This window comes from Scyliorhinus torazame, chromosome 3, assembly GCF_047496885.1.
Source record: "Scyliorhinus torazame isolate Kashiwa2021f chromosome 3, sScyTor2.1, whole genome shotgun sequence".
Taxonomy (NCBI): domain Eukaryota; kingdom Metazoa; phylum Chordata; class Chondrichthyes; order Carcharhiniformes; family Scyliorhinidae; genus Scyliorhinus; species Scyliorhinus torazame.
The window spans coordinates 354466944-354490925 of NC_092709.1; the positions used below are offsets into that span (position 1 = coordinate 354466944).

At 50.5% G+C, this 23982-nt stretch overlaps 1 protein-coding gene across 2 annotated transcripts in view; it reads right to left on the bottom strand.

Annotated features, from left to right (window-relative positions):
• LOC140409347 (lysyl oxidase homolog 3B-like) overlaps positions 1 to 22519 on the bottom strand; it is a 461422-nt gene extending 438903 nt beyond the window's left edge. Inside the window, exon 1 of one of the 2 annotated variants that reach the window (XM_072497763.1) lies at positions 22390 to 22519. In XM_072497763.1, coding sequence (XP_072353864.1) covers positions 22390 to 22480 — 91 coding nt within the window. In that variant the 5' untranslated portion in view covers positions 22481 to 22519. The remainder of the gene's footprint in view (positions 1 to 22389) is intronic. The other variant, XM_072497764.1, reaches the window with a different exon arrangement.
• Positions 22520 to 23982: the final 1463 nt, after the last annotated feature.

Here is a 23982-nt window from a genome sequence, read left to right on the forward strand (position 1 = left end):
ACCTTTTGCATGAAAAGGTGCTGTGGAAGGGGAATGAGGAATTGAGGGTGATGGACGAGTGGACCAGGGGAATAATAATAATAATCTTTATTGTCACAAGTAGGCTTACATTAACACTGCAATGAAGTTACTGTGAAAATTCCCTCTGTTGGGTACGCAGAGGGAGAATTCAGAATGTCCAATTCACCGGACAGCACGTCTTGTGGGAGGAAACCGGAGCACCCGGAGGAAACCCACCCAGACACGGGGAGAGCGTGCAGACTCCGCACAGCCAGTGACCCAATCCGGGTCCCTGGCGCTGTGAAGCAACAGTGCTAACCACTGTCCTACCATGCCGCCCGGAACCACGGAGGGAACGCTTTCTGCGGAATGTTGACGGGGGCTGGGGGGTGCGCTGTGGAGGTGAGGGAAAGATGTGCTTGGTTGCAGAATCGTGCTTGGAGTTGGCGGATCATTTGAATGCAGAGGCTGGAGAGGTGGAAAGCGAGGACAAGCGAGATCCTACCATAGTTCTGGGAGGGAGGAGAAGGGATGAGGTGCGGGAAATGGGTTAAGCCCGGTTGAGTGCCCTGTGGGGGTGGGGGGCACACACATGCGGTGGGGAGGGGGTGGCACACAATTCAGAAGCGCCATTTTCACATGAACACATTAACTAACATCTGACATCATTGCTGTTCCGTGGGATCTTACTGAATGCAGAGTGGGAGATATCACGATTAAAAATTTTGGAATTGAATTCACAATTTCTAGGTTTACTGTGACAACCTACCCCCACCCCACCGCCCAACATCATCTCAACCTATCCTCTTAATCTCCTGAAGAGTCTGGGATCACCCATAGATACACACATCCGGTTTCCTCTCTTAACCTACCCCAAGTACCACACTATGCATGTGAGGGTTAGCAAGTCACTGCTCCTCACTTTACCCCAGCTAATGAGTTGTCCTGTGCACCTCCCCCAGTGAACAGGATTCTTGTTCATGAAACTGGGATAAAGCAGTGTGTGCGGAAGTCAGCATCCTCTCCCAGTTGGTTCTAAGAGTAAATTCTAATCTGACCTATTTCTGTACCACAGCACCAAGCCCTCAGGAGATACAAGAACACATTATAATAGTCATCACTGAATAGCCCATGGAAGAGTTGCTCGCACATCCTTCTCTTTAATAAAGACACTGTTTGGGGCCGGGACTCTCCCGCGATCAGCGGAGCGGGCCGTACCGGCGTCGAGGAGCGGCGTGAACCACTCCGGGGTCTGGCCGCCCGCAAGGTGTGGAATCCTCCGACCTGGCCGGCACCGGCAGGGTTGGCGCCTCGCCAACCAGCGCCGAAGGGCCGGCGGCGGAAGTTGGCGCATGCACAGAACCGCTGCCGTGTTTCCTGCGCATGCGCAGGGCGTTCCTTCCCCGTGCCGGCCATGGCGGAGCCTTACCGAGGCCGGCGCGGAGGGAAAGGGTGCCCCCACGCCAGAGGCCCGCCCGCAGATCGGTGGGCCAGGCCACCATGGGCCCCCCACCCCCCCCTCCCCCCGAGGACCCCGCTAACCGCCCTCCAAGCCAGGTCCCGTCGATATGGACCTTGTCTATTTCACGATCCCCACACCGGCCCCAAAAAACGGCACAGGAGAATTCGGCAACCGGCGACGGAGCAGCGGGGCGGGATTCATGCCCCCCCCCCCCCGCCGATTCTTGACCCGGCGAGGGGTCGGAGAATCCTGCCCTGAGTTTTGGAAATGCAATCCTGTACGGCAGGACTAATAGGCTTTCCATAGTCATGTGACTCTGCCATGAGCCTGCCTCTGGAGGCAGTCATCTTGACTTGGAAATAATATATTTAAATCCTGGAACTCCCTCCCCAACAGCACAGTGGGTGTACCTACACCACATGGAATGCAGCGGTTCAAGAAGACAGCTCAACACCACCTTCTCCAGGGCAACTAGGGATGGGATGCAAATTCTGGCCTAGCCAGCAAAGCCCACATCCCGTAAAAAATGAATTTTAAAAACTCAGAACGGTTTAATTTAAATGTTAATGCACGGTTTAAAGACTCTGTGTAATGCATGTGCCGAGACTGACTAGAAGACTGAATGAGAATGGTGGGTAACTTGGGTAACACACGGTCACACAGGATCGTGCATGCAAATATGTATTTTACCCTGGGAAAACAGGGGATGGTTGTATTTTTTAATACGAGAAAAGGGATGGTTGGCATTCTTTTATATGAATCAGGGGATGTTTGCTATCCTCCAGTCTTCTGGCAGTATTCCTGTAGACAATGATGACATAAAGATCAAAGCCAAAGGCTCAGCAATCTCCTCCCTAGCTTCCCATAGAATCCTAGGATAAATCCCATCCGGCCCAGGGGACTTATCTATTTTCACTCTTGAGCGCCTAAACTGAACCTTCAAGTCTCATCTTTACATAAGCCTCCTTCTTCCTCTTGACAAGTGATTCAACTACTTTAGTAAACCATGGTTCCCTCGCTCAACCACTTCCACCCTGCCTGACAGGGACATACTTATCAAGGACACGCAATACCTGTTCCTTGAACCAGCTCCACATTTCAATTGTGCCTATCCCCTGCAGTTTCCCTCCCCATCCTATGCATCCTAAGTCTTGCCTCATCGCATCATAATTGTCTTTCCCTTAGCTATAACTCTTGCCCTGCGGTATCTACCTGTCCTTTTCCATCGCTAAAGTAAACGTAATCGAATTGTGGTCACTATCACCAAAGTGCTCACCTACCTCCAAATCTAACACCTGTCCAGGTCCATGGCTGGTTTAGCACAGGGCTAAATCGCTGGCTTTTAAAGCAGACCAAGGCAGGCCAGCAGCACGGTTTAATTCCCGTACCAGCCTCCTCGAACAGGCACCGGGATGTGGCGACTAGGGGCTTTTCACAGTAACTTCATTTGAAGCCTACTTGTGACAATAGCGATTTTCATTTTCATTTTCATTTTCATTCATTTCCCAGTACCAAATCCAATATGGCCTCGCCTCTCATTGGCCTATCTACATACTGTGTCAGGAAACCCTCCTGCACACATAGGACAAAAAAGGACCCATCTAACGTGCTCAAACTATAGCATTTCCAGTCAATATTTGGAAAGTTAAAGTCCCTCATAACAACTACCCTGTTGCTTTCGCTCCCATCCAGAATCATCTTTGCAATCCTTTCCTCTACATCTCTGGAACTTTTCGGAGACCTATAGAAAACCCCTAACAGGGTGACCTCTCCTTTCCTGTTTCTGACCTCAGCCCATACCATCTCAGTAGACGAGTCCTCATCAAACGTCCTTTCTGCCACCGTAATACTGTCCTTGACTAACAATGCCACCCCTCCCCCTCTTTTACCACCTTCTCTGAGCTGACTGAAATATCTAAACCCCGGCACATGTAACAACCATTCCTGTCCCTGCTCTATCCATGTCTCCGAAATGGCCACAATATCGAAGTCCCAGGTACCAACCCATGCCGCACGTTCACCCACCTTATTTCGGATGCTCCTGGCATTGAAGAAGACACACTTTAAACCACCTTCCTGCCTGCCGGTAAACTCCTGCAACTTTGAAACCTTACTCATGACCTCACTACTCTCAACCTCCTGTATACTGGAGCTACAATTCAGGTTCCCAGACCCCCAGGATATTAGTACCCCTCTGGTCCAGGTGTAGACCATCCCGTTTATAGAGGTCCTACTGACCCCAGAATGAGCCCCAATTATCCAGAAATCTGAAACCCTCCCTTCTGCACCATCCCTGCAGCCATGTGTTCAACTCCTCTCTCTCCCTATTCCTCGTCTCGCTAGCACGTGGTACGGGTAACAACCCAGAGATAATAACTCTGTTTGTCCTAGATCTAAGTTTCCACCCTAGCTCCCTGAATTCCTGCCGTACATCCCTATCCCTTTTCCTACCTATGTCGTTAGTGCCTATGTGGACCACGACTTGGGGCTGCTCCCCCTCCCCCTTAAGGATCCCGAAAACACGATCCGAGACATCGCGGACCCTGGCACCTGGGAGGCAACACACCAACCCCGAGTCTCTCTCGTTCCCACAGAATCTCCTATCTATCCCCCTAACCATAGAGTCACCAATGACTAATGCTCTACTCCTCTCCCCCCTTCCCTTCTGAGCAACAGGGACAGACTCTGTGCCGGAGACCTGTACCCCATGGCTTACCCCTGGTAAGCCATCCCCCCCAACAGTATCCAAAGCGGTATACTTGTTATTCAGGAGAACGACCACAGGGGATCCCTGTACTGACTGCTTCCTCCCAGCCCCTCCCACCATCACCCATCTATCTTGATTCTTCGGAGTAACTACATCCCTGAAGCTACTGTCTATGACCACCTCTGCCTCCCGAATGATCCGAAGTTCATCCAACTCCAGCTCCAGTTCCCTAACGCGGTTTCTGAGGAGCTGGAGATGGGTGCACTTCCCACATATGAAATCAACAGGGACACTGACGGTGTCCCTCACCTCAAACATTCTGCAGGAGGAACATTGCACTGCCTTCCCTGCCATCCCCTCTGGATAAAACAAGAAGAAAGAAGAAAAGAAAAGAAGAGCTTACCTTATATTCACTGAAGCCCTTAGGTTAGAGGAGGTGGAAGGGTGGGGGACACTACAAGTGTAGTGTCTCAGGTTTAGCAACCACCCAACTTATATACAGAACCTACGTGATTCCCAAGCTGCACTCCGGCTCCCTCTCTCTCTCCCGCTCCCAGAAATCAAGGCCGCTGGAACCTGGGAGTAAGTTTAAACACTTACCTGATTCCCAAGCTGCACTCCGGCTCCCTCTCTCTCTCTCCCTCCCGGAAATGAAGGCCGCTGGAACCTGGGAGTAAGTTTAAACACTTACCTGATTCCCAAGCTGTACTCCGGCTCCCTCTCTCTCTCCCTCCCGGAAATGAAGGCTGCTGGAACCTAGGAAGGAGTAAGTTTAAACACTTACCTGATTCCCAAGCTGCACTCCGGCTCCCTCTCTCTCCCCTGGAGATGCTTTTCAAGTCCAATACGTAAAACAATGGCAAATAAATGCTGAAGCTACAATTTCTTTTCACAGTAAGTGGTTGGAGTGAATCTCAGAGATGTTTTTATGGAGAAGATGGACATGAAGGAGAAAGGAATATGTTGATGGGATGAGATGGAGAGAGGGACTGGGAGGAGGTTTATGTTCAGCACAATCACGAGCATGGGCCAGATGGGCTGAATGGCATGTTTCTGAGTTATATTTTATGTTTTGCAGATGTCAACCATCATAGAACAAAGAACAAAGAAAAGTACAGCACAGTAACAGGCCCTTCGGCCCTCCAAGCCTGCGCCGACCATGCTGCCCATCTAAACTAAAATCTTCCACACTTCCTGGGTCCGTATCCCTCTATTCCCATCCTATTCATGTATTTGTCAAGATGCCCCTTAAACGTCACTACCGTCCCTGCTTCCACCACCTCCTCCGGTTGCGAGTTCCAGGCACCCACTACCCTCTGTGTAAAAAACTTGCCTCGTACATCTACTCTAAACCTTGCCCCTCGCACCTTAAACCTATGCCCCCTAGTAATTGACCCCTCTACCCTGGGGAAAAGCCTCTGACTATCCACTCTATCTGTGCAACTCATAATTTTGTATACCTCTATCAGGTCGCCCCTCAACCTCCTTCGTTCCAGTGAGAACAATCCGAGTTTATTCAACCTCTTCTCATAGCTAATGCCCTCCGTACCAGGCAACATTCTGGTAAATCTCTTCTGCACCCTCTCTAAAGCCTCCACATCCTTCTGGTAGTGTGGCGACCAGAATTGAACACGATACTCCAAGTGTGGCCTAACTAAGGTTCTATACAGCTGCAACATGACTTGCCAATTCTTATACTCAATGCCCCGACCAATGAAGGCAAGCATGCCGTATGCCTTCTTGACTACCTTCTCCACCTGTGTTGTCCCTTTCAGCGACTGTGGACCTGTACACCAAGATCTCTCTGACTGTCAATACCCATGAGGGTTCGACCATTCACTGTATATTCCCTACCTGTATTAGATCTTCCAAAATGCATTACCTCACATTTGTCCGGATTAAACTCAATCTGCCATCTCTCCGCCCAAGTCTCCAAACGATCTAAACCCTGCTGTATCCTCTGATATTCCTCATCGCTATCATCATTGATGAATCAATGATCCTCTCCTCCCACCGTACATAGGCCACTTTCAGCTGTCCTCTCTTAACATCTTCTCCAGTTCCTTTAACAATTTGTTGAAACAGTTTATGCTTCAGTCTGTCTCTCAACCTTGTTTTACTTCGACACAATTCCTCACGGGCTCACACCTTTCAAATTCAGTTTGTCTTTATCTACCATCCTAAAACAAATGGTGCATTGATTCTTTTTTAATGGCCGATAATTACTCTGCACCTTTCCAAGATCTCATTATTAGTATAAAGTTCTGTGACCCAATTCCCCTGGCGCTCTAGAGCAGCACTGAGGGAGTGCTGCTCAGTTGGAGGTGCTGTTTTCTTTGATGAGGAATCAAACTGAGACCCTCTCTGCCCTCTCAGGTGGACATGGCACTCTCCCGAAGAAGAGCAGGGGGAGTTCCCTCACCCAGGTGTCCTGCCCAATATTCATCCCTCAACAAACGTTGCGAAAAGAACAATTATCAAGTCATTATTATATCGGGGGCGATCTTGGGCCCGTACTAGCCGTGCACGGGATCAGTGACGCGGATAGAAAATCAGGCGAGTATTGGGAAACGTGATTCCTAAATGTCCCTGACCCTCGCCGCCGACAACTCCGAGGAGCTGAGACCTGAGAAGCTGAGACCTGAGGAGCTGAGGATTGAGGAGCTGAGACCTGAGGAGCTGAGACCTGAGGAGCTGAGGAGTTGAGGAACTGAGGAACTGAGGACTGAGGAGCTGAGACCTGAGGAGCTGAGGAGTTGAGGAACTGAGGAACTGAGGAACTGAGGAGCTGAGGACTGAGGAGCTGAGACCTGAGGAGCTGAGGAGTTGAGGAACTGAGGAACTGAGGAGCTGAGGACTGAGGAGCTGAGGAGTTGAGGAACTGAGGAACTGAGGAGCTGAGGACTGAGGAGCTGAGGAGCTGAGGAGTTGAGGAACTGAGGAACTGAGGAGCTGAGGACTGAGGAGCTGAGACCTGAGGAGTTGAGGACTGAGGAGCTGAGGACTGAGGAGCTGAGGACTGAGGAGCTGAGGAGTTGAGGAGCTGAGGAGCTGAGACCTGAGGAGCTGAGACCTGAGGAGCTGAGGAGCTGAGGAACTGAGGAGCTGAGGAGTTGAGGAGCTGGGGAGCTGAGGACTGAGGAGCTGAGGAACTGAGGAACTGAGACCTGAGGAACTGAGACCAGAGGAACTGAGGACTGAGGAGCTGAGGACTGAGGAGCTGAGGACTGAGGAGCTGAGGACTGAGGAGTTCCCTTTACAAGGCTCACAGAATCTGGCAACACATCGGAACAATTTCCTTCTGAAGTGTGTCATAAGGAATAAAGAATCAATGGTCAGTGAGTGATGGAGAAAGAAACAGCAATAGAGGCAGACAGAGAGAGGCAGAAACAGGCGCAGAGAGAGACAGAGACAAGGAGAGAGACAGACAGAGAGAAGCAGAGAGAGAGAGAGACAGAGACAAGGAGAGAGACAGACAGAGAGGCAGAAACAGGCGCAGAGAGAGACAGAGACAAGGAGAGAGTGTGGTACCCTCAATAATGATGCTTAGAGTGTAAACAGTAAAGTAGGCTTTAATAAACTAAGAACTAGACTAGTGCAGAGGCGTGTGCTAACTGCTGCACTGCCCACAAGGCGGCCCCTTATACACAGCTCCCAGATGGGCGGAGTCAGAGGCGGAGTTCCCCAGGGTTCCAAGCCTGGTCTTAAAGGGGACATCACCTTACATGATGACAAGGGTACAGTGTTACAGTAACCGTTCATCACAGAGAGACAGACAGGGAGAAGCAGAGAGAGACAGAGACAATGAGAGAGACAGACAGAGAGGCAGATAGAGGTGCACAGAGAGATAAAGACAAGGAGAGAGGCAGACAGAGAGAGGCAGAGACAGAGGTGCACAGAGAGACAGAGACAAGGAGGGAGGCAGACAGAGAGGCAGAGACAGAGAGGGAGAGACAGAGAGAGAGAGAGAAGCAGAGGCAGAGAGAGACAAGGAGAGAGGCAGACAGAGAGAGGCAGAGAGAGACAGAGACAAGGAGAGAGACAGAGAGAGGCAGAGCCAAGGAGAGAGACACTCAGAGAGAGACAGATAGAGAGAGGCAGAGACAGAGGCGCAGAGAGAGACAGAGAAAAGGGGAAACAGGCAGAGACGGACAGAGAGAGGCAGAGAGAGAGACAGAAACAAGGAGGGAGACAGACAGAGAGAAGCAAAGTCAGAGGCGCAGAGAGAGACAGGAAAAAGGAGATAGACAGACAGAGACAAGAAGATCAATTATTGTCACAAGTAGGCTTCAATGAAGTTACTGTGAAAAGCCCCTAGTCGCCACATTCCGGCACCTGTTTGGGGAGGCTGATACAGGAATCGAACCGTGCTGCTGGCCTGCATTGGTCTGCTTTAAAAGCCAGCGATTTAGCCCTGTGTGCTAATCAGAGAGAGGCACAGAGATAGACAGAGACAAAGGGAGGAGAAAGAGAGAGAGTAAAGAGGGAGACAAAGAGGAAGAGAAAAGCCAGTAGAGAAAGGAGTTGAGACAGAGAAGAAGGGAAAGAGAGAGAGGCAGTGAGGGGTAGAGGGACAGATGGGGTGGCACGGCAGCACAGTGGTTAGCACTACTGCCTCACAGCGCCAAGGTCCCGGGTTCAATTCCGGCCTGGGGTCACTGTCTGTGCGGAGTCTGCACGTTCTCCCCGTGTGTGCGTGGGTTTCCTCCGGGTGCTCCGGTTTCCTCCCACAGTCCAAAGATGCGCAGGTTAGGTGGATTGGCCATGATCGATTGCCCCTTAGTGTCCAAAAGGTTGTGTGTGGTTACTGGATTCCGGGGATAGGGCGGGGGATTGGGCCTTGGTAGGGTGCTCTTTCAGAGGGTCGGTGGGCCAAAAGGCCTCCTCCTGCAGTGTAGGGATTCTATGAAATAGAGAAGCAGAGAGGGACTGAGAACCAGAGAACTCAAAGTTAAATAGAGAGATAGAGGCAGAAAGAAAAACAGGAAGAGTTACAGAGACATGGGGCGAAATTCTCCGGAAACGGCGCGATGTCCGCCGACTGGCGCCCAAAACGGCGCAAATCAGTCGGACATCGCACCGCCCCAAAGGTGCGGAATGCTGCGCATCTTTGAGGGCCGAGCCCCAACCTTAAGGGGCTAGGTCGGCGCCGGACGAATTTCCGCCCCGCCAGCTGGCGGAAAAGGCCTTTGGTGCCCCACCAGCTGGCGCGGAAATGACATCTCCGGGCGGCGCATGCGCGGGAGCGTTAGCGGCCGCTGACAGTTTCCCGCGCATGCGCAGTGGAGGGAGTCTCTTCCGCCTCCGCCATGGTGGAGACCGTGGCGGAGGCGGAAGGGAAAGAGTGCCCCCACGGCACAGGCCCGCCCGCAGATCGGTGGGCCCCGATCACGGGCCAGGCCACCGTGGGGGCACCCCCCGGGGCCAGATCGCCCCGTGCCCCCCCCCCCCCCCAGGACCCCGGAGCCCGCCCGCGCCGCCTTGTCCCGCCGGTAAGGTAGGTGGTTTAATCTACGCCGGCGGGACAGGCATTTTAGCGGCGGGGCTTCGGCCCATCCGGGCCGGAGAATCGCGCGGGGGGGGGGGGGGGGCCGCCAACCGGCGCGGCGCGATTCCCGATCCCGCCGAATCTCCAGTGCCGGAGAATTCGGCAACCGGCGGGGGCGGGATTCACGCCAGCCCCCAGCGATTCTCCGACCCGGCGGGGGTCGGAGAATCTCGCCCATGGAGAGGGAGAGAGAAAAGGAGACCGTTTTATAAGGAGGCAGCAAGGGACAGATAGAGACAGAGAGAGGCAGAGAAAGACTAACCCAGTAGCTGACAGAGAAACACACTGTGAACAGGCTGCTTGCTAAAATCTCCCAGGGGCATTGGGGAATGAAATTTTCTGACCAAGTTGTGTCAGCACTTCCGAAAGTGAGGCACAGTTTTGGGAATATCAAGCCAATAACATTCTAGTCAGACTGTAAACAAGCAGAGTGTGATCCTGTGTTCAGGCACAGAGCCAGGTCAGACTGCTCCTGACCCAGGCCGCAGACAATGCTTCACGCACCTTCCCAGACCAGCAACACCAGGAAATATCCGCCACATCCCCAGCACCATTTAGCTGCGAGGAATGGATAGAAGGAGAAGAATAACTGAAGGAACCCCGAGTTATACAGTGGAGCTAATGATCTCAGGACTTCCCAAAGCAACTTACAGCCAATGAAACACTTGGTTGAAAAATGAAATGAAATTCGCTTATTGTCACAAGTAGGCTTCAATGAAGTTACTGTGAAAAGCCCCTAGTCGCCACATTCCGGCACCTGTTCGGGGTAGCTGGTACTTGGTTAAATTCTAGCCACTGTTGCCATGTAGGAAATACAGCAGGAAATGTATGCACAGTGAGATCCCACACACAGCAATATGATATCAAAAGACAGAATGATACAGTAGATCAGGAACCGTTCAGCCCATTGAACCTCTGCTGGTCCTTAGCAGGGGGTGGGGAGGGACACAGAAACTAATTGGATAACTCTCGCAAAGTCCCCTCCTGCTCCTTCCTCTGCAAATATCAGGAACTGTCACCAATTTTCTTCTGAAAGTACCCAGTGAACTTGCACCCAGCAAGCAGCCTGTTCACAGTGTGTTTCTCTGTCGGCCACTGGGTTAGTCTTTCTCTGCCTCGCTCTGTTTCTATCTGTCCCTTGCTGTCTCCCTATAAAACGGTCTCCTTTTCTCTCTCCCTCTCCAGGTCTCTGTAACTCTTTCAGACACCGCTTGTTAGATCCCGACAACTTGCTGCGTAAAAAGACATTTTTATTTTATTTCATCTCTCCTCTGGTTCCACTGCCAAAGAATTCAAATCTGGGGGCAGCACGGTGGCGCTGTGGGTTAGCACTGCGGCCTCACGGCGCCGAGGTCCCAGGTTCGATCCCGGCTCTGGGTCACTGTCCGTGTGGAGTTTGCATATTCTCCCCGTGTCTGCATGGGTTTCGCCCCCACAACCCAAAGATGTGCAGGGTAGGTGGATTGAACACGCTCAATTGCCCCTTAATTGGAAAAAAAATGAATTGGATACTTTAAATTTTTTTTTTTTTAAAGAATTCAAATCTGTCTCTCCCGGTTACTGACCCTCCCACTCATGAAAACAGCTCCCTATCTACACCATCAAAATCCCACGGCATTTTGAACATTTCTATCAAATCTCTTCACCTTTTCTGCTAAAGGTTCCTCAGCTTTGATGTGTTGGGTGTTCTGGGTCCGTGGAACACATACAGGCCACCAACATTTGAAATAGTGCAGCACTATTTTATTAAGCTAGAAACTTTTGAACATACTTTCACTGTGGGTTAACTCGATGTTAGATTAAACTAAAGACCTATGCCTGTCCGAACCAGTCTATGCACTCAGCACATGGTGAGGATCTGTGCTGTAAGCTGTAAGCTCTGTCCTTCTAAGAGGCTGCATCCCGAATGAGCGGGAAAACTGATGCCCTCTGTCTTTATAGTGCGTGTGCTCTAACTGGTGATTGGCTGCGGTGTTGATCAGTCTTGCTGTGTGTCCATCAGTGTGTGTGTCTGCACCATGATATACTGGTATATATTATGACATTCCCCCTTTTATAAAACAAATGTATGTGTGTGGCAATAAATAATGGGTGGTGAGAATGTTCCTAACTACGTGTGGGGTGCGAAGACATATTTACAGGACTACGTACATGAGAACTAAGCTATTTACATGGGAAGGTGCCTGGTGCAGAGAAGCAGTATGCAACAAGAGTAACGAGATCAATACTATATACAAACCAGGGAAACGATCAAACAAAGCAACGAAACAATTCAGAGAGTCCATAAATTCGAAAAGTTCATAAATTTAGTCTCTGAGGTGGGCGACGAATTCTGGTTGACCGCCTCAAGGGTGGGTCGAGAGCCGCCGGTTCAGGAACGGGCTGGACTGCGTCAGAGTCAGGGGGGTGCAGAGTGACAGGGAGCTCTGCATAGTCCGTGGCAGGATCAGCAGAAGGGCGAGGCGACACTGGAGGATCACGTGGCGAGCGTGGAACGAGACAAAGGGTGCGTCGATTGCGGCGCAGAATAGAGCCATCCGGTAAACGAACCAGGAACGAGCGGGGGGGGGGGGGGGGGGCTACCTGCCGAAGGACAACAGCGGCTGCAGACCAGCCACCATCCGGAAGATGGACGCGGACGTTGTCATCTGGAGCCAGAGCAGGGAGATCAGCTGCACGGGAGTCCAGAGCCGCCTTGTGCTGTGCACGAGACAGCTGCATCCGGCGAAGGACCGGGACGTGGTCGAGGTCTGGGACATGGATGGACGGCACCGTCGTCCTCAGGGTGCGACTCATGAGTAACTGGGCTGGCGACAGGCCAGTGGACAGCGGGCAATAGGCCAGCAAGGCAAGGTAGAAATCGGACCCAGCATCGGCAGCCTTGCATAGGAGCCGTTTGACTATATGTACTCCCTTCTCTGCTTTGCCGTTGGATTGGGGGTACAGGGGACTGGATGTCACATGGGCAAAATTGTACCGCCTGGCAAAGTTGGACCACTCCTGACTGGCGAAGCAGGGGCCATTGTCCGACATAACCGTGAGCGGGATGCCGTGTCGAGCAAAGGTTTCTTTACAGGCACGGATGACTGCAGACGAGGTGAGGTCGTGCAACTGTATCACCTCTGGGTAATTCGAAAAGTAGTCCACGATCAGGACATTGTCTCTACCCAGCGCGTGGAACAGGTCGATGCCCACCTTGGTCCAAGGTGACATGACCAACTCATGGGGCTGCAGGGTCTCACGTGGTTGGGCCGGCTGGAAGCGCTGACAAATGGGGCAGTTGAGCACTGTGTTGGCTATGTCCTCATTAATGCCGGGCCAGTACCCTGCCTCTCGGGCCCGTCGGCGGCACTTTTCCCGCACACCCACTCCGCTGCCTCGCCTGGTCCCCGTACCCACTCCGCTGCCTCACCTGGTCCCCGTACCCACTCCGCTGCCTCACCTGGTCCCGGTACCCACTCCGCTGCCCTGCACTCCAGGCCCTGAAACAGATCTTCAAGCCTTACTTCCCCACTTTTTACAGCTCGTCCGTTCATTAATGGTAAAGGATAATAGTCGATGGCTGTCCTTGCAATTGAACAGTTCTTTCAAGTGGTGTTCCACAGGGCTCGGTGTTGGGACTCTTACTGTTTGTTATATGTTAACAATTTGGACGGGAACAAGGGAAGCATGATTGGGAAATTTGTAGAAAACGCAAAGATTGGCCGAGTTGTCGATAGTATAGAGGATAGCTATAATCTCCAAAATGATATAGATGGGTTGGTGGAGTGGGCGATAAAGTGGCGGATGGAATTTAACACCAAGAAGTGTGAGGTCACGCATTTAGAGAGGCCAAACAGTTACAGAGATAAATGGGAATATATTAAAAGGGGTCGATGAAGTGAGAGACCTTGGCGTACAAGTACACAGGCCCCTAGAGGCAGCAGTTCAAGTAGACAAGGTTGTTAAGAAGGCAGATGGAATGCTCTCCTTCATTGGCAGAGGTATAGAATATAAAAGTAAGGATATAATGTTGGAATTGTATAAAACACTGGTGAGGCCACAACTGGAGTATTGTGGTCAGTTCTGGTCACCACATTACAGGATGGACGTTATTGCTCTGGAGAGAGTGCAGAGGAGGTTTACAAGAATGTTGCCAGGGCTGGAAAAGTGTGGCTACGAGGAGAGATTGGATAGGTTGGGATTATTTTCCTTTGAACAAAGAAGGCTGAGGGGTGACTTCATTGAGGTGGACAACTTTATGAGGGGCAGAGATAGAGTGGGCAGGATAAAATTGTTTCCCTTGGTGGAGAATTCTAGAACCAGGGGACGTAGATTCAGGACAAGTGGCAGAAGGTGTAGAGGGGAAACGAGGAAGAACTTTTTCATGCAGAGGGTAGCGGGAGTCTGGATTTCACTGCCCGAGTTAGTGGTGGAGGCAGAGACCCTAAACTCTCAATATCTGGATCTGCACCTTCAGTGCTGTAAGATACAGGGCTATGGGCCGGGTGCAGGAAGGTGGGATCAGAAAGGGAAATTGGGTGACCTTGGGCCTGCATGGACAAGATAGGCCGAATGGCCTCCTTCTGTGATGAATTTTTCCATGATTCTATGACGCGAGAGCCTACCAGCAGTAAATGCATGCAGGAACCAACCTGTGATTGGGTCTGAGCAGTTGTACAGCATTTTTCAACTATCACTCACTTGAATGTCCAGGTTTGGCAGGTTGCATTGAGTTTACAGGGCTGCTTGAAATCGAAGGTGTGGGAGTGGCCGGTGTGGCTGTCCGGTTGCCCTGGCAGCACTACAGCACAGGCTTCAATTACTCCGGTCTCTACATCTGGTTCTTTCAAATGTACGATAGGAGCTTCACCACAAGGAATGATGAGAAGAGTTCTCCTGTTCTCTTTGATTGTGCCTTCTACAGTATGTATCTCTTCATCCCTCTGGTCTTTCTCGATCAAGGACCCCTTGCCACCTCGGATTGTCCTGGCTCGGTTGCTGATACGGTCCGTGCGCAGTTCTGGTCGCCACATTCCAAGAAGGACGCTATTGCGCTGGAGGTGGAAGCTTGTCACTGTCTGCAGGACTGCTCGCGTTCCTGAATCTTCCGAAAGTTCCTGACCGCCGTTTCTTCAACAACACGGGAAGTTGCACGCAACATTTTCTGCCCATCCACAGCTCACAGAACCAGTTGGGCTTTGAGGACAATCCCACTGTCTTGTGGTCGCTTTCACTGCTATCCCATCGTTACTTTCAAATTCTCAAAGTGCCTTGGTGAGATTTGAAATTGAGTTCCCTGAGTTACTAGCCCGGTAACTTTTATTTTTATAAATTTTAGTGTGCCCAATTAATTTTATCCAATTAAGGGGCAATTTAACGTGGCCAATCCACCTAACCTGCACATCTTTGGGTCGTGGGGGCGAAACCCACGCAAACACGGGGAGAATGTGCAAACTCCACACGGACAGTGACCCAGAGCCGGGATCGAAGCTGGGACCTCGGCGCCGTGAGGCAGCAGTGCTAACCACTGCGATACCGTGCTGCCCCTCTCGCCCATTAACGTGATAGCAGTCTTATAGAACATATAGAACATAGAACGATACAGCGCAGTACAGGCCCTTCGGCCCACGATGTTGCACCAAAACAAAAGCCATCTAACCTACACTATTCCATTATCATCCATATGTTTATCCAATAAACTTTTAAATGCCCTCAATGTTGGCGAGTTCACTACTGTAGCAGGTAGGGCATTCCACGGCCTCACTACTCTTTGCGTAAAGAACCTACCTCTGACCTCTGTCCTATATCTATTACCCCTCAGGTTAAAGCTATGTCCCCTCGTGCCAGCCATTTCCATCCGCGGGAGAAGGCTCTCACTGTCCACCCTATCTAACCCCCTGATCATTTTGTATGCCTCTATTAAGTCTCCTCTTAACCTTCTTCTCTCCAACGAAAACAACCTCAAGTCCATCAGCCTTTCCTCATAAGATTTTCCCTCCATACCAGGCAACATCCTGGTAAATCTCCTCTGCACCCGCTCCAAAGCCTCCACGTCCTTCCTATAATGCGGTGACCAGAACTGTACGCAATACTCCAAATGCGGCCGTACCAGAGTTCTGTACAGCTGCAACATGACCTCCTGACTCCGGAACTCAATCCCTCTACCAATAAAGGCCAACACTCCATAGGCCTTCTTCACAACCCTATCAACCTGGGTGGCAACTTTCAGGGATCTATGTACATGGACACCTAGATCCCTCTGCTCATCCGCACTTTCAAGAACTTTACCATTAGCCAAATATTCCACATTCCTGTTATTCCTTCCAAAGTGAATCACCTCACACTTCTCTACATTAAACTCCATTTGCCACCTCTCAGCCAAGCTCTGCAGCTTATCTATATCCCTCTGTAACCTGCTACATCCTTCCACACTATCGACAACACCACCGACTTTAGTATCGTCTGCAAATTTACTCACCCACCCTTCTGCGCCTTCCTCTAGGTCATTGATAAAAATGACAAACAGCAACGGCCCCAGAACAGATCCTTGTGGTACTCCACTTGTGACTGAACTCCATTCTGAACATTTCCCATCAACCACCACCCTCTGTCTTCTTTCAGCTAGCCAATTTCTGATCCACATCTCTAAATCACCCTCAATCCCCAGCCTCCGTATTTTCTGCAATAGCCTACCGTGGGGAACCTTATCAAACGCTTTGCTGAAATCCATATTCACCACATCAACTGCTCTACCCTCGTCTACCTGTTCAGTCACCTTCTCAAAGAACTCGATAAGGTTTGTGAGGCATGACCTACCCTTCACAAAGCCATGCTGACTATCCCTGATCATATTATTCCTATCTAGATGATTATAAATCTTGTCTCTTATAATCCCCTCCAAGACTTTACCCACTACAGACGTGAGGCTCACCGGTCTATAGTTGCCGGGGTTGTCTCTGCTCCCCTTTCTGAACAAAGGGACCACATTTGCTATCCTCCAGTCCTCTGGCACTATTCCTGTAGCCAATGATGACATAAAAATCAAAGCCAAAGGTCCAGCAATCTCTTCCCTGGCCTCCCAGAGAATCCTAGGATAAATCCCATCAGGACCCGGGGACTTATCTATTTTCAGCCTGTCCAGAATTGCCAACACCTCTTCCCTACGTACCTCAATGCCATCTATTCTATTAGCCTGGGTCTCAGCATTCTTTAGCCTGGGTCTCAGCATTATGTTTTACAAAAGTACGCATTGCCCTCTGGTCAAGACATCACCAAATTTCAGGAGTACCCAGGGACCTGGCAGAGGCCAGCAATGGGAAGTGGGATAATTAGCCATGAGAGCATAGAACATAAGAACTAGGAGCAGGAGTCGGCCATCTGGCCCCTCGAGCCTGCTCCGCCATTCAATGAGATCATGGCTGATCAAGTCAGCTGTTGTCTGACTGACTGATGGTACGGGATTGGAGGAGGGCTGAATGGCCTACTCCTATTCCTATCATAGAACGATATGGCAAATCACCGGGAGATGGGAAAAGAGAGGACTAACTTAATTACTCTTCAAATGATGGGCTAGAGATGGCGCAGTGGGTTAGCCCTGCAGACTCACGGCGCCGAGGTCCCAGGTTCGATCCCAGCTCTGGGTCACTGTCCGTGTGGAGTTTGCACATTCTCCCCGTGTCTGCGTCGGTCTCGCCCCCACAACCCAAAGATGTGCAGGCTCGGTGGATTGGCCACGATAAATTGCCCCTTAATTGGAAAAAATGAATTGGGTACTCTAAATTTATTTTTTAAAAGATGGGCTGAATAACCTCCTCCTCTCCTGTGTTGTGATTCTAAGAATGCCCATCACGCCTGTGCCAGATCTGTGAAAGAGACGTTTAAATTATTCCTGGAAATCCAGGTCCTGAAAGAATAATGTCCGAGGGGAGTGCGGCTCGTTCTCCACTGTCCCATCGACAGGGTTCTCTCTGTTGGTAAATCAGCCTTTGCAGCAGAAACCGGTCAGCTCTCCTGTTGAGGGACTGACCCAGCTGAGTGTGTGCGTGCTTGCTAATGTCAACACAGTTACCAAAACAAGGAGCTGCCTATGCTCCAACGTCATGCAGTAATGGAACATTCCAGCCCCTCTCAGCCACTGTCTCACTCATTCACACTGCTGCCCACAGCATGTTCCTTGGGTACTTCTGTACAAATTCCAATTTCACCCTTGGGTGGAAACCTCCCCTGACTTCCCTCCCTGTTAACCTGCGTCCCCAGGGATTTCCTTCAGGTCTGCAGCATGGAAACCAGGCCATTGGGCTCCCCTGGTCTCTGCCAGCGTTTATACTGCATGGTAGCCTCGTCCCACTCTAATCACCTCTCCCCAACCTAACCCCAGACAGGTCTCTCCCTTCACCTCATCAATGCATAAAGCCTCCCATTGAATACATCATTAAATCATGGAATAATACAACTCATAATGTGGCTACTTGGCCTATCATTCCTGCTCTGGCTCTTTGATTGGTGTTGGTTGAGGGAGGAATGTTGGCCAGGACACTGGGCGAAATTCCCTCCTCTGCATCCATTCGTGCCATCCATGTTTTCCAAACACCGGACACAGCAAATGTGGCCTCGGTTCGATGCCTCAGAAACGTACAGCAGAGAAAGAGGCCATTCAGTCCATATCGCCTGGGCTGCCTCCTCAAAAGAGTGTTTATCCAATTCTCTTTTGAAAGTTACTATTAAATCTGCTTCCATCATCCATTCAAAAAGCACAACTTGGTGCATGAAAGAAAAACTCTTACTGCCCCTCTGGCTTTTAAAAACTTATTTTGCAGGTGTGGGCGTCACTGGCGAGAGCAGCAATTGTTGCCGATCCCGAATTGCCCTTGACAAGGTGGTGGTGAGCTGCCAGCTATTTAAAATTTATACCCTGCCACTCCATTTGACAGCAAGTTTCGGGCCGCACAAGTGGATAGCACTGTGGCCTCACAGCGCCAGGGTCCCAGGTTCGATTCCCCGCTGGGTGGCTGACCGTGCGGAGTCTGCGCCTTCTCCCCGTGTGTGCGTGGGTTTCCTCCGGGTGCTCCGGTTTCCTCCCACAGTCCAAAGACGTGCAGGTTAGGTGGACTGGCCGTGCTGAGTTGCCCTTAGTGACCAAAAAGGTTGGGAGGGTTATTGGGTTATGGGGATAGGGTGGAAGTGAGGGCTTAAGTGGGTCGGTGCAGACTCGATGGGCCGAATGGCCTCCTTCTGCACTGTATGTTCTATGTTCTATGTAAGTTCCATAGTTTCAGCACCTCAACAGATCACCCCTTTGTCCTCTATATTCAAAACAACAACAACCTATATTTATATAGCATCTTCAACATAACGAAACACCCCAAGGGTCTTCTCAGGAGAGGTATAAAACAAAAGTCGGCACTGAGTCACATAAGGAGATATTCGGTCGGACGGATGGCCAAAAGCATTGCCAAAGATATGGGTTTTAAGGAAAGAGAGACGGAGACGTGTAGGGAAGGAATTCCAGAGCAGAGGACCTCGGCAGCTGAACGTGCGACCACCGATGGTGAAGTGATTGAAACCAGGGATGCTGAAGAGGCGAGAATGAGTCGAATGCACATATCTCACAGGGCTGTGGGGCTGGCGAAGTATACAAAGATGGGCAAGGGCGTGGAGGGATTTGAAAGCAAGGATGAGAGTTTTAAAATCAAGGCATCGTTCGATCAGGAGCCTGTGTAGATCAGCGAGCACGGGGGGCACGGGAGCAGAGATGTGGGTGAGCTCAGGTTTATGGAGGGTGGAATGTGGCCAGCCAGGAGGGCATTGGAAGAGTCCAGTCGAGAGAAAATAAAGGCATGGTTGAGGGTTTCAAAGCCATGCACAGGGACAGGCAAGGATAGGAAGCAGGGGGTCTGCAGAAGGACTTGGACAGGCCAGGAGAGCGGGCAAAGGAGGGCAGACGGAATACAATGTGGAAAAGTGTGTGGCTATGCACTTTGGAAGGAGGAATGGAGGCATAGACTATTTTTTAAATGGGGAAATGCTTAGGAAATCAGAAGCACAAAGGGACTTGGGAGTCCTTGTTCACGATTCTCTTAAGGTTAACGTGCAGGTTCAGTCGGCAGTTAGGAAGGCAAATACAATGTTAGCATTCACGTCGAGAGGGCTAGAATACAAGACCAGGGATGTACTTCTGAGGCTGCATAAGGCTCTGGTCAGACCCCATTTGGAGAATTGTGAGTAGTTTTGGGCCCCGTATCTAAGGAAGGATGTGCTGGCCTTGGAAAGGGTCCAGAGGAGGTTCACAAGAATGATCCCTGGAATGAAGAGCTTGTCGTATGAGGAACGGTTGAGGACTCTGAGTTTAGAAGGCTGGGGGTGGGGGGGGGATCTCATTGAAACTTACAGGATACTGCGAGGCCTGGATAGAGTGGATGTGGAGAGAATGTTTCCACTTGTAGGAAAAAACTAGAACCAGAGGGCACAGCCTCAAACTGAAGGGACAATCCTCTAAAACAGCGATGAGGAGGAATTTCTTCAGCCAGAGGGTGGTGAATCTGTGGAGCCATTTGCCGCAGAAGCCGGTGGAAGCCAATTCCCCGAGCGTCTTTAAGACAGAGATAGATAGGTTCTTGATTAATAAGGGGATCAGGGGTTATGGGAAGAAGGCAGGAGAATATGGGTTAAGAAAAATATCAGCCATGATTGAATGGCGGATCAGACTCGATGGGCCGAGTGGCCTAATTCTGCTCCTATGTCTTATGGTCATCAGCAGCTGATGAACTGAGGCAGAGTCAGGCGATATATGAAAATACAAAATAGGATATGCAATCTGTCCCTTTAGCCCTGGTACCAAGCTGGTGAATGTGTGCTGCAGACTCTTCAAGGTCAATATATCCTTCCTGAGCAAAGGGTAGTGCAGCACTTCAGATGGGGTTTAATCAGTGCTCTGTACAGCTTTCACCCCTTTTCATTCCAAAGACCTTGAGATACTCAGCTCCTCTCTGGCCTCTTATGTAAAATTGCTGTATCTTACCCTATGCTTCACATGGCGCAGAGAGAGTGCAGGGTGTTCCAGAGGAGGTGAGTTCAAATCCCTCCAGGACTAGTTGTGAAATTCAAGTCTGTAAATCTGGTCCTTTGTGGAGTGACTCCAGGCAAGGATCATCGGTCAGAGGCTGGGAATCTGCAGGGAATACCTCAACCCCTGACTCCCCAAAGGCTGTGCACTGACCACAAGGCACAAATTTAAACTCCTTTCTGCTGTGTGCGGCCTGCTTGCTGCACTGCGCGGTCCCTTTAAGACGGATGTGCAGCCATGCATGTAATAGTAATATTTTTTATTCTAATCACAAGTAGGCTTACATTAACACTGCAATGAAGTTACTGTGAAAAGCCCCTAGTCGCCACATTCCGGCGCCTGTTCGGGTACACAGAGGGGGAATTCAGAATGTCCAATTCACCTAACAGCACGTCTTTCGGGGATTGTGGGAGGAAACCAGAGCACCCGGAGGAAACCTTCGCAGACACGGGGAGAACGTGCAGACTCCAGTCACCCAAGCCTGGAATTAAATCCAGTTTCTGGCGCTGTGAGGCACTAACCACTGTGCCACGGTGCTGCCCTCTGCTGTCCTTACCCGGCCTGGACTATAAATGACAGCAGTCCCACAATACAGGGAATGCCTTCTGAGAAAAACAAGGGAAGGACAATATCCCACTTTCCAGTGGGCATCACTAGCTCGTGAGCAAGACCACTTGTGTGTGTGTTAGTTTGTTCGCTTGTTGGTGCTAGTGTGTGCATTACTGTGAATGTGTGAGTGTGTGTCTGTCAGCACGTCTCTGAGTTAGTCTCTCTGTGCCTGACTTCCTCAGCTCAGTGGCTACCACAGTTTCCAAAGTCAGGCGTGCTGGGGTCAAGTCCCACGCTGGAGGTTTGAGCCCATTATCCAGGCTGACTTTCCAGTGCAGGATTGAGGGAGTGCTGCAGCGTAGGAGGTTCCTGCCCTCTCGGATGTGGCACTAAACTGGGCGTCTCAAGTGGAAATAGAGCACCCCATGGCCACTGTATTCGAAGTGCAGGGGAATTATCTCCAGTCTCCTCAAAAAGTTGCGAGTCCAAATTGGCTGCCTCGCATTTCAAAAACTACTTTACTGGCGGTGAGGCGCTTTGAGGGCTTGTGAAAGGTGCTACAGAAATGCAAGTCTTTCTTTCCCGGTCTAAACATCGGCTCTCTGCTCCTCTGGTCGTGTTTCTCTCTGTCTGGGATCTCCAGCTCACTCCCTGCCACCCTGCCTTTCCTCTGGCTCCCCTCTCCCTTCCTCCCTCTCTTCCTGAGTTTCCCTTTCTCTCTCTCTCCCCACCACCCCCAGAATAAGGCTCTGCACTCTCACTCATTCGGAGTTTGACGGAAGTCCTGGCTGCGTTTACGCGAATTAGCTTCGACTAGGATGGAGATTAATGGGTGAAATTGTCTGTCCCGGTCATTTGCTGATGAAAAATCACACCATCCCTCCTCGGAGAGAGGCACTCGGTTGTTTAACCCCAACACAATTCCATCCCCACCCTTCAGTCTGAGAGGTACAAAGAAGAGAAGAGTTCACAAAAAGAGAACCCCCCCCCCCCGGGGCAATGATTCAATGATGTAACGCCATGAATAATCTAGAAAGCATTTTGAACCGTTCAAAGTGGAGAAAGTGTTAATCTCTTACCTGGTCTGAGTAATGCTGCCAGACTTTGTGCTAGGCTCAGTGTGGTCTGTCTGACTGCAGCTGCTGTCTCTCTCTCTCTCTCTGTCTGCATCACACTTTCTTTCCCTCCTCAGTCCAGTTTGATTGATGTGAGGACTGCGAGGGCAGAACTAACACAAGTGAACGGCTCAGGGCCAGAGCAGAAAGGAATCTTTCACAAATGAGGAGTGTTGGAACTAAGGGGAACCAAAGTTATTTTTGTTAATTCTACACCGCTGGGATACTGCATCGAACATAGAACAGTCCAGCACAGTACAGGCCCCTCAGCCCACGATGTTGTGCCGACCATTTATCCTAATCTAAGATCAACCTAACCTACACCCCTTCAATGTACTGCTGTCCATGTCCCTGTCCAAGAGTCGCTTAAATGTCCCGAATGACTCTGACTCCACCACTTCTGCTGGCAGTGCATTCCACACACCCACCACTCTCTGTGTAAAGAACCTACCCCTGACATCTCCCCTATACCTTCCCCCAATCACCTTAAAATTATGTCCCCTCGTGACAGCCATTTCCACCCTGGGAAAAAGTCTCTGGCTATCCACTCTATCCATGCCTCTCGTATCACCTAGTACACCTCTATCAAGTCACCTCTCTGCCTTCTTCGCTCCAGTGAGAAAAGCCCCAGCTCCTTCAACCTTTCTTCACAAGACATGCCCTCCAGTCCAGGCAGTATCCTGGTAAATCTCCTCTGAACCCTCTCCAAAGCATCCCCATCCTTCCTATAATGAGGCGACCAGAACTGGACACAATATTCCAAGTGTGGTCTAACTAGAGTTTTATAAAGCTGCAGCAAAACCTTGCGGCTCTTAAACTCAATCCCCCTGTTAATGAAAGCTAACACACCGTACGCCTTCTTAACAACCCTATCAACCTGGGTGGCAACTTTGAGGGATCTATGGACTCCAAGATCCCTCTGTTCCGTCACACTTCCAAGAATCCTGCCTTTAACCCTGTATTCAGCATTCAAATTCGACCTTCCAAAATGAATCACTTCACATTTATCAAGGTTGAACTCCATCTGCCACTTCTCAGCCCAGCTTTGCATCCTGTCAATGTCCTGTTGTAACCTGCAACAACCCTCAACACTATCTACAACTCCACCAACCTTCGTGTCATCGGCAAACTTACTAACCCACCCCTCCACTTCCTCATCCAAGTCATTTATAAAAACCACAAAGAGCAGAGGTCCCAGAACAGATCCTTGCGGGACACCACTGGTCACCGACCTCTAGGCGGAATACTTTCCATCCACTACCACTCGCTGTCTTCTTTCGGCCAGCCAATTCTGTATCCAGACAGCCAAATTTCCCTGTATCCCAATTTCCCTAACTTTCTGAATGAGCCCACCATGGGGAACCTTATCAAATGCCTTACTGAAATCCAAATACACCACATCCACTGCCCGACCTTCATCAATGTGTCTCGTCACAACCTCAAAGAATTCAATGAGGCTTGTGAGGCATGACCTGCCCCTCACAAAGCCATGCTGACTTTCTTTAATCAAACTATGTTTTTCTAAATAATCATAAATCCTATCTCTCAGAATCCTTT